Source organism: Theobroma cacao, chromosome 9 (assembly GCF_053813885.1).
Source record: "Theobroma cacao isolate CCN51 chromosome 9, ASM5381388v1, whole genome shotgun sequence".
Taxonomy (NCBI): domain Eukaryota; kingdom Viridiplantae; phylum Streptophyta; class Magnoliopsida; order Malvales; family Malvaceae; genus Theobroma; species Theobroma cacao.
The window spans coordinates 47,488,648-47,502,859 of NC_142647.1; the positions used below are offsets into that span (position 1 = coordinate 47,488,648).

General features: G+C 35.8%; 3 protein-coding genes and 1 pseudogene across 4 annotated transcripts; 3 read left to right on the forward strand and 1 right to left on the reverse strand.

Moving 5' to 3' along the window:
• Positions 1-2,994: 2,994 nt before the first annotated feature.
• LOC18590543 (protein NRT1/ PTR FAMILY 8.1-like) lies at positions 2,995-6,394 on the forward strand. 2 transcript variants are annotated; one of them, XM_018127576.2, is made up of 6 exons: positions 2,996-3,154; positions 3,258-3,354; positions 3,585-3,714; positions 3,791-4,008; positions 4,322-4,875; positions 5,340-6,394. In XM_018127576.2, the coding sequence occupies exons 3-6, from the start codon at positions 3,609-3,611 to the stop codon at positions 6,169-6,171; spliced, it is 1,710 nt and encodes a 569-aa protein (XP_017983065.2). In that variant the 5' UTR covers positions 2,996-3,154; positions 3,258-3,354; positions 3,585-3,608; the 3' UTR covers positions 6,172-6,394. The 2 variants fall into 2 exon arrangements, with proteins under 2 accessions (XP_017983064.2, XP_017983065.2); XM_018127575.2 differs by lacking the exon at positions 3,258-3,354 and having other exon boundaries at positions 2,995-3,154.
• A 146-nt stretch (positions 6,395-6,540) lies between these two features.
• LOC18590544 (protein NRT1/ PTR FAMILY 8.1-like) lies at positions 6,541-9,347 on the forward strand. The gene is made up of 4 exons (XM_088809354.1): positions 6,541-7,697; positions 7,777-7,994; positions 8,262-8,815; positions 9,209-9,347. Exons 1-4 carry the CDS (start codon positions 7,592-7,594, stop codon positions 9,333-9,335), a joined length of 1,005 nt encoding a protein of 334 aa, XP_088665480.1. The 5' UTR covers positions 6,541-7,591; the 3' UTR covers positions 9,336-9,347.
• A 24-nt stretch (positions 9,348-9,371) lies between these two features.
• Positions 9,372-10,262, forward strand: LOC148761038 (protein NRT1/ PTR FAMILY 8.2 pseudogene; annotated as a pseudogene).
• Positions 10,263-10,428: 166 nt separating this feature from the next.
• Positions 10,429-12,829, reverse strand: LOC18590545 (Thioesterase superfamily protein). The gene is made up of 3 exons (XM_007016124.3): positions 12,592-12,829; positions 12,349-12,489; positions 10,429-10,740 (listed from the first exon to the last, which is right to left on the reverse strand). Exons 1-3 carry the CDS (start codon positions 12,781-12,783, stop codon positions 10,597-10,599), a joined length of 477 nt encoding a protein of 158 aa, XP_007016186.2. The 5' UTR covers positions 12,784-12,829; the 3' UTR covers positions 10,429-10,596.
• Between the last annotated feature and the right edge of the window lie 1,383 nt (positions 12,830-14,212).

The window sequence follows — 14,212 nt, forward strand, 5'->3', positions numbered from 1 at the left end:
ATAATTCAAAAAATAAAAATAATCTTGGCAAAAGTTTACTCTAAAAGGACAACTTTGCAAATCTTTATGACTTATTCCCTTTATATATAATAAATCAAATCAAGGACTCTATTTTTCATGCTTGGTAATTGCAGAGTATCACTTAGGTCCTAGGGGGTTTAGGAGAAAGTTTGCATATCCTTGACAAGTTATTAATTAAAGGGCAACATCTTATTAAATTATTTGGTGATACAATAAAAATTTTAAGGTGAAAGACAGTGATCAAATTATAAAGTAGATCAGTCCCAAACTGAGAAAACATAAATTAATATGGGTTAGGTGTACTCAAATTAAATTAGCACTGCAAAAAAAAAAAGTAGAAGAAGACAAATATTATCATCATATCTGTTTAGCACTGCAAAAGCATGCTTTAAACTAAGTTGGAAGCAAGAGGGAATTTGGACTAGGGGCAGGAGTCACCTCAGTAACTAAAAATATTCTCTAAATATATTTACAATATTAATTTATAATGTTGAAAATTGGATAACTGTCACTTCACCTATGAACCTGGGTTATTTTCCATGAATCTGATGAAATCCTTTGAGAAGGAAAGTAAGTGGAAATGGTGGGTAGATGACAGATACAAAAAAAAAATGGTTAAGCCAACAAAATATTTTTAGTTGAGGAATGCCTTTCATGGATATATACAGAGAGTGGAGTTTGTTTTCTGAAAGATAAAGCTTTTTGTAGGGGGGTAAGTAACAGCTCATCTAACCTTTGTTTCCTTTAAAATATTCCACTAACAGAATTCTATATTGTTCTCTATAGCAAGCTAATTATATTTATTTATTGCTTATATATATTAAATAAATAAATAGGAGAAAATATGATGATTATGTGTTTCCTTTCTTTCGAATGTTTTCCCACATCAACAAGCAATGTCATGGAAAAATGTAGATGTTACCAATCCCAATTTGAAGATGTGGAAAAGCCCCTCAATTAAGTTCAAATATTATATTGTTTTGTTAGACATTCAAGATCATAGGAGAAAAACTCTGGCTTTTCTTCATTGACTATTCTTCTACTGATCAAACTAAGAGAAGGTTCCAATTGAATAATTAGTTCAGGTGTCACCCCTTCTCAATGAAACAAGGACTCAAAGCAATTATCAATGGCGGGAGGGGTCATGCACATATTCAACTATTGGATGTGCATTATATCACCAATCAAATCGTTACTTAAATCTCAAATATATATATATATATATATATATTTATTGCTAATGAGGAGGCCTACATGATAAAAACATGGTATCTCTCTTCATTTTTCTTCCCTTTGGGTGTTGGTAGATAAGGAAATAAGAATGGATCCGTCCAACAATTGAGCAAACTTCGTCTGGCAGAACTTTTAATTGCAAAGGGCTTTTCGAAAAGGTCGTGGTCCAGTACTTAGTCTGAGCTAGGCCACTTGAGAAGGCCCATTTAAGTGCACCGACCTCCATCTAGTTTAATCTTATAATCTCAAAGGGGCCGAAAACAAAGTGGATAAAGTGGAATTAATATGGTTTTTTTTTTTAATCAAAGTTTGAGTTTACAAGCTATGTCGAAAAGGACTCGCCTAGCTAGACAAAACGTTACAAGACAATTACCATATAGTTTGGAATATTAAAAAGAAGCACGAATAATAAGTGAACAAGACCTGAATTTTATCTATGTCCCATGCATATATGCAAATATAAGCGGTTTTACTCTTGTATGGCATTGCCGGTGTGAACGGGCTATCTGTATATGTCCATTGTGTGTGTAGGGTATGCTGCTGTCGCATCTTTGATAAAAATACAAATGAATTGGTTTCTTTGACAGAGAGTTGTATCAAGCTAGCAAGTCATCTTGGAGAGAAATTAAAAGCATTGGCTTGGGAGTTGGGACTGTTATTTTGTTCACACTAATAATTGTTCGGGAAGTCAGTCCAAATTCGTTCCCCATTGGACTAATGATTCGTGCAATCAATCATCTCTCACATGTTTCCAAAACCAAGAAATATTTTTTTTATTCTTAATGTCTCATGAAATATATGCAATTATCTTCATTGGTTATCTGTCGTTTGATTATTTTTATTATCATGGAATTTGTATATATTTCTGTCATATCGAGAAGAAGAAATTAAAAGTAATATCTTGGACGTCACGGAGATGTAAAGAGTGAAAGCTTAATTGGATATGGAAACAGAATTTTAATCAATGTGTAATAAATTATGGTGGAAAAAGCAGCTAAGTACTGCTAAAGTTCAGCTGGGGGGCATTGGAAGGATATATAGAGGGAGTTAGGAGTGGAGAGAATTCCTTGAACTCAACGATCTCCTCCACTGTTTCCTCCATAGAAGAAAGATTCACCGAAAGCCTCATTTATTTCTCAGGAGTGAACCCAGAAGAACCATTTGTTCCAGGTTGCTTGCAACGGAGAAAAACCAACTTTTTTTTTTCCTTTTTCCCCATTTATCGTATTAATTTTGTTTGAGAACTGTTCAGTGGTATTGAGGATGCATGTCTATGCTTCTTATTTCTCTTCAAGCTGGAAAATTCAACTGGGCAGAATCACCCGTGTTTAGTTATTTCACATGCTTAATTTGTTTATCTCTTGTAGGAAGAAGTGTCATGATTGGCCAGGCTCGTAAGTTTTTGCTGGCAAATAAGACTCAAAACTATTGAAATTTGTCACATCAGATGGACCATTTTGCTGTGAATCTGTTTCCCAAGTGAAAGGGAAAGAGTCGACTTGAGTGTTGTTTTACTTCCAAAACCGTCGGTAAATACTAGTAGCCAGGAAATTAGCTGTTTGGAAATGTATTTCTTTGCGTGGAGTGTGTTATGTTCCCTGTTATAATCTGTCACGTTCCAACAGCCCTAACCCTCTTATCGTTACTGCAAGCAAGTCAAAGATTCCTCCTTTGGATCTTTATGCAGAATTTTCGCATTCTAAAGTAGACTTAGAAAAGGTAGACTATAGTTGGGCCCAGTAGATGTGACCACATCCCCATGAGAGCTGAGGAATATTTTGATCCAAAGTTTTACTATTCAATTCGAGTGCTAGAGCAAATTCTACTGCCCCTGAAATCAGAAGGCACACAGCTTTTCTGGAAGCGATTGCATGTCTGTTCTATGGTGATGTGAAACTTGGTGTGTGAATGAGTTTTATCTTCTGTTTTATAGAATTATAAGTTTTAGAATCTTGATTTCTCTGTCAAGGTGTTGATAGATTCACTCCATTGTTTATTCGCAGATATTAGGCTAAATTGATTGTATTTGTTTAGGCTTCTTGGTATCTCATCTCAATCGTTGTGCTTTAGCAAAAATATTCTTTTACAAAGTACCATTAGGTATGCATTTGTTCTTTCTTTTTCTTTTGGTAAAAAGTAGGTATGTATTTATTATCTAGCCCTGTGATATAAGAACTGAAATTTTTGCATCTGAGTCTCTGTTATGCAGACTTCTCTGGAGTTTGTAGCTAAATGTAATTATAATTCTTTTTTCTTTGATAATATAAGTTTCGATCTCTAGTTCTGAGTCTTTCCGTTACTGAGTCTACTCCAAAACCACATGTAAACAGGCTTAGATAAATTTCTGGAAAGCAATGGAAAAAGATGATATCTACACGAAAGATGGGACAGTGGATTACAAGGGAAATCCTGCTAACAAGAAGGAAACAGGAACCTGGAGAGCCTGTCCATTTATCATAGGTAACCATAAAAGATAGTTGTTGAAATTAGTAATTAAAGATAGAGATTGGATGCTTACTTTAGCATTTATCTTCAGGAAATGAAGGGTGTGAAAGATTGGCATACTATGGGATGAGCACCAATCTGGTGCTTTATTTCAAGCATCGGCTGAATCAGCATAGTGCAGTTGCCGCTAAAAATAACCAGAACTGGGGTGGAACATGCTACATCACACCATTAATTGGAGCATTTCTGGCTGATGCGTATCTAGGAAGATATTGGACAATTGCCTGTTTCTCAATCATCTATATTTTTGTAAGTTTTACTCATCTGATACTTATTGTGATACTTATAATTGATCTGATACAGTAATTTGTACCACCCGAATTACATCATAACAAACTGAAATTGCTGAAGTTAAACATTATACCATATCAAGAAGAAGGAAAACAGAACCTGGAATTTTTATTTTCTCCAATTTATAGACTAGTGCCCCATTCTTTGATTGGTTTAGTAGAGTATCACCAAGTCCTTCAAAAAATTGACCTAAGTTTTTGAAGCAACATTTTCTGTGAAATCTGTTCCTTGGTAATTGAGACAAAAACATTTACTTTCACATTTTACACAGGGAATGACACTTTTAGCATTGTCTGCATCAGTCCATGGCATAAGGCCAAGATGTTATACAAAAGATAGCTGCGATCCAACAGACACACAGAGCGCTATGGCCTTTCTAGCACTTTACCTGATAGCACTAGGAACAGGAGGAATTAAGCCTTGCGTTTCATCATACGGAGCTGATCAGTTTGATGACACGGATGAAAAAGAGAAGAAACACAAGAGTTCTTTCTTCAATTGGTTCTATTTTTCCATAAACATTGGTGCTCTTATCGCTGCTTCTGTGCTGGTGTGGGTACAAGATAATGTGAGCTGGGGGTGGGGCTTTGGCATCCCAGCTATCGCCATGGCAATAGCTGTCTGCTTTTTCTTTTCAGGTACTCGTTTGTATCGATATCAAAAGCCTGGAGGCAGCCCTCTCACACGCCTCTGTCAGGTGTTGGTGGCATCCATCAGGAAATATAAGGTTGCAGTACCTGCTGATAAGTCTATTTTGTATGAGACGGTAGATGCGGAGTCCAATATCAAAGGAAGCCGCAAGATTGACCACACAACAGATCTCAGGTCAGCGCCTGGACTTCAATCTTAAATTTAGAAATTGATTAGAGCCAATTGGAGAAAAATAGTTCATCCATCAATTAGGTGAAATCTGGTAGGGAAGAAATAATTCATTACATTGTCTGAATTTAAATAAGAATCCAGTTGCCACGGATTAAATAATTGGTTGTTGATGCTTGAAGAACTCAACATACGACAAGCTAGTTAAGCTATGAACACGTTCGGATTTTTCCTGAAGCCATTTGTTGTGATAAGATAGAAAAACAAACTTGTAACTAGTAACTTGATGAGGATTAAAAAATTATTAAAATTCCTTGTGGTTCAATTTCCAAACTCGCCTTAGATATTCTAATTCTGCTAGTCAGACTTGATATATCTAGGTAGTACACAAGTATCGCAAATTTTCTCTTGGTTACATGCTTGAACTGTTGCTTTAGTTCCTTACCTTTAACTATGGCTATAATCTTCAGTTTCTTTGACAAAGCGGCAGTGGAAACTGAAAGAGACCACATAAAGGGCTCAAACCCGTGGAGACTTTGCACAGTGACACAAGTTGAGGAGCTGAAAGCTATAATTCGGTTGCTCCCAATATGGGCCTCTGGGATCATCTTTTCCACCGTGTACAGTCAGATGGGCAACTTATTTGTGTTGCAAGGTGAAAGAATGGATACTCGCGTCGGTCACTCTAAATTCAGGATCCCACCAGCATCGCTTTCCATCTTCGACACCCTCAGTGTGATATTTTGGGTGCCAATCTATGACAGAATCATTGTCCCAGCGACAAGAAGATTCACTGGTCACAAGAATGGCCTAACTCAACTTCAGCGGATGGGCATCGGCCTCTTCATATCAATATTTGCCATGGTAGCTGCAGCATTTCTGGAGCGCGAAAGACTGAAAATGATCAGAAGGCACAACTACTATGAGCTAAAGGAAATGCCCATGACAATATTCTGGCAAGTGCCGCAGTACTTCCTCATTGGGTGCGCAGAGGTTTTCACATTCATTGGACAGTTGGAGTTTTTCTATGAACAAGCACCTGATGCAATGAGGAGTTTCTGCTCTGCTCTATCACTCACCACCGTTGCTCTCGGTAGCTACTTGAGCTCTCTGCTTGTGACTATTGTTACCAGTGTGACCGCTAAGAATGGGAAGCCCGGATGGATACCAGACAACCTAAACTATGGTCACGTTGATTACTTTTTCTGGCTCTTGGCAGCACTGAGTGTGCTAAATTTAGCTGTTTTTGTCTGGATTGCGAATTGGTACACCTACAAAAGGGCAGTGGGAACTCTTCGTTGATTATTTCTATGGTGGCTTGTTCAAAGCAACTGTAAATTATTCACTCGCTGGTTGCGAAAAATTAAGGAATGTTCCCCCTTATTATGTATGAAATATGGTCGCTTCATGTCAATGTTTCAAAATAATGGGTGAAAAAGTTGAAGAGTATATGTTATGACAGAACAAGGTGAAAACGTTGAAGAGTATATGTTATGACAAAATGTAAGCAAAAATCATTTTATTACCTCTTTTCTTCAGATTTTAGTATTAGGTGGGTCCAAGTTTTTTCTTGGGCTGGCCTCAGGCCTATTACATTATAAGCTGAAGCCACTCAAAGTTGTCTCTTAAGATAAGGACCCATTTCTCTGCAATTCTACATGACAATGCTACAAGGCCCTTTCATCGTTTGCTTTTTTCGGCACTTAAAAAATCTTGGAGCCAAGTGTCAAACCGGGAAAATTTTATACCCAAAGAATTGGAATCTTCAGGCTCATAAAGCAGGATAGTAGCGTTACAGTGAATGATCACACAAAAATATCTCTGTCCCAACAAAAACTCCCGGCCTTCCCCTCTCTGCATTACGATACAATTAACACCTCTAACCCTCTGACCATTATTGACACAAACTAGTCAAAGAATTCAGCTATTCAAGTCATGTTTCCTTCCTATCCTTTTGAAATGTTTATACATATAAAGTTGACTTGGAGAGGATAAACTCTAGCTGTATCCAGTTTAAGTGGTCGCAACTTGATGATGATCGAGTGATATCCTGATTCAAGTGTTCCTATCCTATTATTCTAGTGCTAATTCAACTACTCCTGGATTCTTGAGGCATACCCATTTTTTCAGGATGCTATTGCATAATGCTTAGGGGCATCAGGTTTGTTATCCTGTAACTTTGATTCTATTTTAACTTGGTGTCTTGTGTTTGAACTTTTTCTTCTCTTCTTAACTAGTTTTAGAAACCAGCTTTTTCATATCAAGGTAGTTATACGGTGCTAATTAACTCCATTTATGTATGTTCAAAGAGTTAAATGGACACGATTGGTTTAAGCTTCTTGATTCTGTTATTGAATTGATATAAGTAGCCATGGGGTGCAAGAACTAAAAATTGGCAATTGACTTTCCGATGCTTACTTCTCTGCAATTTGTTGCTAAGTGCAGCTATGATTCGTTTTCCAGTGAATATAGGTTACATCGGATACGATTGGTTTAAGCTTCTTGATTCTGTTCTTGAATTGATATAAGTAGCCATGGGGTGCAAGAACTGAAAATTGGCAATTGACTTTCCGATGCTTACTTCTCTGCAATTTGTTGCTAAGTGCAGCTATGATTCGTTTTCCAGTGAATATAGGTTACATCTTCAAGTTCTCTGACCTTCTGCTTTTGAGTGATTTCTTGGACCAAGAAAAAGCAGGCTAAGATAAATTTCTGGAAAGTCATGGCTGAAGATGATTTCTATACAAAAGATGGGACAGTGGATTACCGGGGAAACCCTGCCAATAAAAAGAAAACTGGAACCTGGAAAGCCTGTCCCTTTATTATTGGTAATCATAAAATCAACCAGTTAAATTTATTAATGGTTAGTCAAAGATGGACGCTTATCTGTTTAGCATAAATCAACAGGAAATGAATGTTGTGAAAGATTGGCCTACAATGGGATGAGCAGCAATCTGGTGCGCTACTTTAAGCATCGACTCAATCAACATAGTTCTGTTGCTACTAGAAATAACCAGAACTGGAGTGGAACATGCTACATTACACCATTGATCGGAGCATTTCTGGCTGATGCTTACCTGGGAAGATATTGGACCATTGCCTTTTTCTCAATTATTTATGTCTTTGTAAGTTCTACTCACATGAAAAGGAGATAGTCTTATAATTGTATTGCAGAACTCTTGTAGAACAGAATAAAGTTTATATTTATATATTAAGGATTAAAGTTTATCGGTTAAATATTGAGGCCTAGGCTATTAATGGAAGAATTGAAGAAAAAAAAATGGTACTCTGGATCAGCCTAGTCTAGTAGTGCCAATTTTCTCCAGTACCAAACTCACTAAAAAGTTGACATGAGAATTGAACTTTTCATGGAATCTGCATTTTTCACGCAGGGAATGACACTTCTGGCATTGTCTGCAACCGTACATGGTATCAGGCCAAGGTGTTACGCAGAAGATAACTGCAACCCAACAGTTACGCAAAGTGCAGCGTTCTTTGTAGCACTTTACATGGTTGCACTGGGAACAGGAGGAATTAAGCCTTGTGTCTCATCATATGGAGCAGATCAGTTCGATGACACCGATGAGGCTGAGAAGAAGCACAAGAGCTCTTTCTTCAATTGGTTTTACTTTTCCATAAATATCGGTGCTCTTATTGCTTCTTCTGTGCTGGTCTGGCTACAGGATAATGTGAGTTGGGGATGGGGTTTTGGAATTCCTGCCATCGCTATGGCAGTAGCTGTTACATTTTTCTTTTCAGGTACTCGTTTGTACCGGAACCAAAAGCCTGGAGGCAGCCCTCTCACACGCCTCTGTCAGGTGCTGGTGGCATCCTTCAGGAAATTTCGATTGGCAGTACCTGCTGATAAGTCTCTTCTGTACGAGACTGCAGATGCAGAATCCAATATCAGAGGAAGCCGGAAGATTGAGCACACACAAGATTTTAGGTTAGTGCCAGAACGCCAATCTTAAACTAGCAACTGAATTACAGTCACGTGTAAAAATTGCGTTTTTTAATTCATTGACTTCATATAGTTTTTTAATTCTTGAATGATGTCTGAACAAGTTATTCCAGAAGTATTACCTACAATCCAGAACAGCTGGTGAACGTATGAACATTTCTTGATGTTTCCCTCAAAGCTGTTAGGGCAAAATTTAGTTTTCATTACTGACAACAAGTACGATCATCCATGTTCATGTGATTCAATTTTCAAACTTCCTCTCAGTATTCTACTTAAAATAAACTTCAGATTGTCACGTTGCTCAGTGCACGTAGGTAGAATACTTTCCTGTCTCTTGATTCCATGTTCAAGCTCTAAGGCAGCTGTTCTGATCTTCAGTTTCTTTGACAAAGCGGCTGTGGAAACTGCATCAGACCACAAAAAGGGTTCAGTAAACCCATGGAGACTTTGTACAGTTACTCAAGTTGAGGAGCTAAAAGCTATCATTCGCTTGCTCCCCATATAGGCCACTGGAATCATCTTTGCTGCTGTGTACAGTCAGATGAGCAATTTATTTGTGTTGCAAGGTGAAAGAATGAATACTCACGTCGGCAATTCTGCCTTCAAGATCCCACCAGCATCGCTTTCCATCTTCGACAACCTCAGTGTGATATTTTGGGTGCCAATCTATGACAGAATCATTGTCCCAGTGACAAGAAAATTTACCGGTCAAAAGAATGGCCTAACTCAACTTCAGCGGATGGGCATTGGCCTCTTCATATCAATATTTGCCATGGTAGCTGCAGCGATTCTGGAACTAGAAAGACTCCGAAGAGTGAGGAGGCACAAGTACTACGAGCTCAAGGAAATGCCCATGACAATATTTTGGCAAGTTCCACAATATGTCCTCACAGGGTGTGCAGAGGTTTTCACATTCATCGGACAGTTGGAGTTTGTCTATGAGCAAGCACCTGATGCCATGAGGAGTTTCTGCTCGGCACTACAACTCACTACTATTGCGCTTGGTAACTACTTAAGCTCCCTGCTTATGACTATTGTTACGAGTATAACCACTAGGAACGGAAAGCTCGGATGGATACCAGACAACTTAAATTATGGCCATGTTCATTACTTCTTCTGGCTCTTGGCAGTGCTGAGTGGGCTAAATTTAGGGGCATTTCTCTTGATTGCAAAATGGTACACATATAAAAGGCCACTGGGGACTCTTCGTTGATTTGGTGCCTTGTATATTACTTTCCATCTGCTTAAATTGTGTGTCCCAGTCCACTCCCTCCCCCTTCTTATGCATACAGTTAAAAGGCTTCCTCGTGTCCATGTTTCTAAATGATTTAATGAACAATGAAACTGGTTCAGAAAGATAGCTGACAGAATATCATGACTCGTGTCTCGTCACAAAGGGAAATTGAAATGCAACTGGAGTGTGTTTGACTTACCATTGACCCTTTGGCATTTGCAATGGTATTAAGTTATACAAATTTACTATTGTTCTTCAAGACCATAATGGCAATACAAGATTAGTTTTCCCCCGTGTTTTACGTGCCAAAGTCCCCCTCACACTCTGAAGTATCACAAACAGTTGGGCAGTAATGAAAGAAAAATTATGACAGAAGGTTTAGAAACTTGTATATTCGCCACGATACAGAATCTTCATTAGGTCATAAATCACATAAAAATACTTACAAGGAAGCAGTTCACTAAATGGTAGTACTTAGTCCAACATCCACCAGTGCCCTAAAAGGATTTTCTTATAAAAAGTTGGAGTGGAACTAGAGTTTGCTAGCTTGTTTACCAAACAATGAATGCCGGCCCTCAGCAATCAACTCCCCAGTTTCTTTGTTTCTGACAAGCACAATTGTCCCTGAATAACCTCCTCTTCGGCCTAGAACCTTTGATGTAATCTCTAACTCATCCTGCAAATTGCCTCTTAGAGATCAGAATCATATTAAAAGAGGTAAACCAGATTCTCTACCAGCGAGAAACTCGTCTGAAAGATCAAAGAAGAAGCAATGGCCGGCTCTTCATTCTGTCTGCCATGGATCATAACTTGGAATGATATTAAAAATCAGTGGGATTATAGGAAATATACTATCATTTCTCCTTTTGGCTTCACAGGAGGAGCCACGCTATAGATCCTCTTCTACCTCTAGATATCCAAATCCTCAAAAAAGAGCAAGATTCTATCTCACATCCTTGTTACAACTTTATACTAATATACCTTTCAATCACTCCCTATGCAGATAGTGCATAACCCAATAGACTTAAATCCATGATCAAACTGAATAACAAAGCATTAATGAAAACATTCAATGCATTAATGAAAATTACTAGTACTAAATTAAAAGCAACTCAAAGGGGTAGCATAACCCCCTAAAATTTTTTAAATTTTTTATTTATTATATATTTTTTCTTTTAATGCCTTTCCAAAATATAATATAAATAAAAAAAAATTTTAACTATATAATTGGAAGAAGGGGATTCAAACTCTACTTATGGATCATGCACTAATCAATTAACCAAATGCTTGAAAGCTAATATAAATAAAGCATAACAAAAGGACCTCATAAGCCCCACTCAACTTTATCTTAAGTTTTTCCACACTAAAACACACTTCATTCTTCAAAAGAGATCTATAAGTTTAACAGTTGTAACAAAGAAGGATAAGACCACTCACCACCATTGTGAAATTAAAAAGAAGTACTTTTGTCATTTTCTTTCTGTTTATATTATAATTATTATTTATTTCATTTTTATTATATTTTCTCATATGTTATAAGTTTTCACAAATTTTCTTCTTCAAACTTCTACGAACCATCAATTATGTTCTTCCTCTTTCTTTTTTGTTATATAAGTTCTATATTCTACTTGTAATTATAGTTTTCTTTTTTCTGTCATGTACATTTTATTTTTTATAATTTTAATTTTTAAAAATTAAAAAATTATTATGAAACTCTCCAATATAAATTATAGTGTTGTATTGTTGGTTTTTACTTAAAACTTCATTAATGTATCATTTATAAATCTTGATTAATAGATTAATTCGTCTTGTTTTAACTATTTCGTTTCTACAACAATTATACAGAGAGTCTTTTTAACAATGAAAATTATGAAAACAAAACTCTAAAACAAAATAAATTATAAAAAGAATCCAAAACAGAATAAAATAATAAATTTTTTATCAGATAATTTAATTATTTATATTAAAAAAGACATTACTAATCCTTGTAATATAAGAATCAATAATTGATCAATTTGAATTTGAAAAACATCCTCAGCATAATTTGTTTAAAAATTATTATAAATATTTCATTTTCTTACTTTTATTTATTATTTTAATATTATATAAAATTATTATTTATTATAAATTTTTTTAATTATTTTAAATTTAAAAATATTTAAACCTTATCTCTCTTTGTCAATGACCCTCAACCTTAACAAAATTGACAAGCTCCGCTGCTGCAACTCACTACATTAAAGTAAAAAGATATTCTTAAAGCGAACTCATAAGAAAGCTAACTTACATTGAGCTTAGCAGTTCCAAGAAAAGAGATGGACATGTCCACCGAAACTTCCATGGGAAGACCTTCGATATGGACAACAGCCCAACCAACTTCATCAACGAGATTCGCAATAGCACCAGTTGCTAAATTTCCACTTTTATCCTGGCAAAGTTAATTTATTTCCAAAAGAAAAATCAACCAAAATCTCACATAGTGAATTCTGATTCTATGGAATTTGAGATGGGGGGTTTTTGGGTAGCTTACGGTGAGCCGAGGAGGGACTTTGAATCTACAGGAAACGAAGCCAGGCTCAACCCTATCGACTCGGATGCCGCGTAAGGCGAAATCTTCGTAGAAGCTGCACTCGGAGCCGGCTCGGTGGGGGTGGATAGTGAGTCGCGACACGCACTCTGCTCCTTCTTTGTCTAGTTCCAGGAATTCTTTGACTTTTTCCATGTTAGATTTTCTTAGCTCTCTGCCTGAGGTTGTGAAAACTGAGAGAGAAGGCGGTTAAATAATGTTGCCAGTTACCAGTGATTCAACGAGGTTGAGTTGGATTGGACCTGGACATGCCAGTGAAGGGGATTGGTCTGGGACTCCGTTTCAGCTCGGTCCTTTCATTCTAGGTTGTTGGTGGGCTCAAGTCTGTTCAGTCTAATTACTTTTGAAAGACTGCAAAGGGCCTTACTGGACATGACTGGGTTGGACTAGTCTTCAGCCCATGGTTGGGCTTGTCTAATTTGAGGGAAAAGTACATCCATTCTTCCCAAAACTCCAATCTTAAGAATTTTAAATTCTAAGGATTAAGTTTTGATTTTGTACAATTGACACGTAACAATTACATTCCAATTTTAAGTTTTTTTTTACATAATTATTTTAAAAAATTTAAATAATTTTTTATTTTTCTATTGAGTGCGATCAAGTTCTTATACTTTTTATTTGAAATTAATACATCTATATAATTAATAATTAATTAATTATCGTTAATCAAAACGTCATGTTATTTTTTATTTATTAATATATGATGTTGATGTGACATTAACATAAACCTAATAAGGAAGATAAAAAGACGATGTGATCATATCATCATTTAAGTAAGTATGCCATATTACAATTTATTGTGACATGTCAACATTTACGTAGTATAAAATGATAGATAATATTTTCACTAATAAATAATCAATCCAAAGTTAGTTGTAATAATTCATTTGATTCAAATTAAAAATATAAAAAATTGATTGAATGTAATAAAAATAAAAAATTATTTAAATTTTTATAAATAAATCGTGATTTTTCTAAATATTATTTTTTTAACTCTGTTATGAATAACCCTATACACATTTGTGTGAAAGGTTTTTGTTAGACAAATTCTTTTATAGTGGTAAAAAGGTTATTATTGTCTCTCCAAAAAAAAAAAACACTTAACCTCGATTGTTAAAAACACACTTTATGGAATGAAAACAAGTGTGTGGATTTCAATGCTAATGATCCGCCTTGGAAGAGTTGACTTCCAAAATTTAAGAGACACCGAGAAATAGCAATTGGAAGCATCTTTGGGCTTCTGGGGTATTTCCCATTTAAAAATTACACCAAAATCCAAAGCAGTTTTTGGACTCTATTCTCAAAGAATCCTAAGTAGAGAACAAATCTCCCAAATGTTCCTCCCTTGAAATTAGGTTTTGGCCAAAAAAAAAAAACAAAGAAGTTTTGAAATTAGAGTCTTAATACATAATAGAATACTATTAATTACTCTCTAGAGTTTTTTTTTTCTTTACGTCTTTTTAATTTTTACAAAGATTAAAATAAAAAATTTGATTTTGACTGATGTTGTATTAAAATTAAAAAAATTATAATATAATTATCCAATGCTCTTTAATATGAAAAA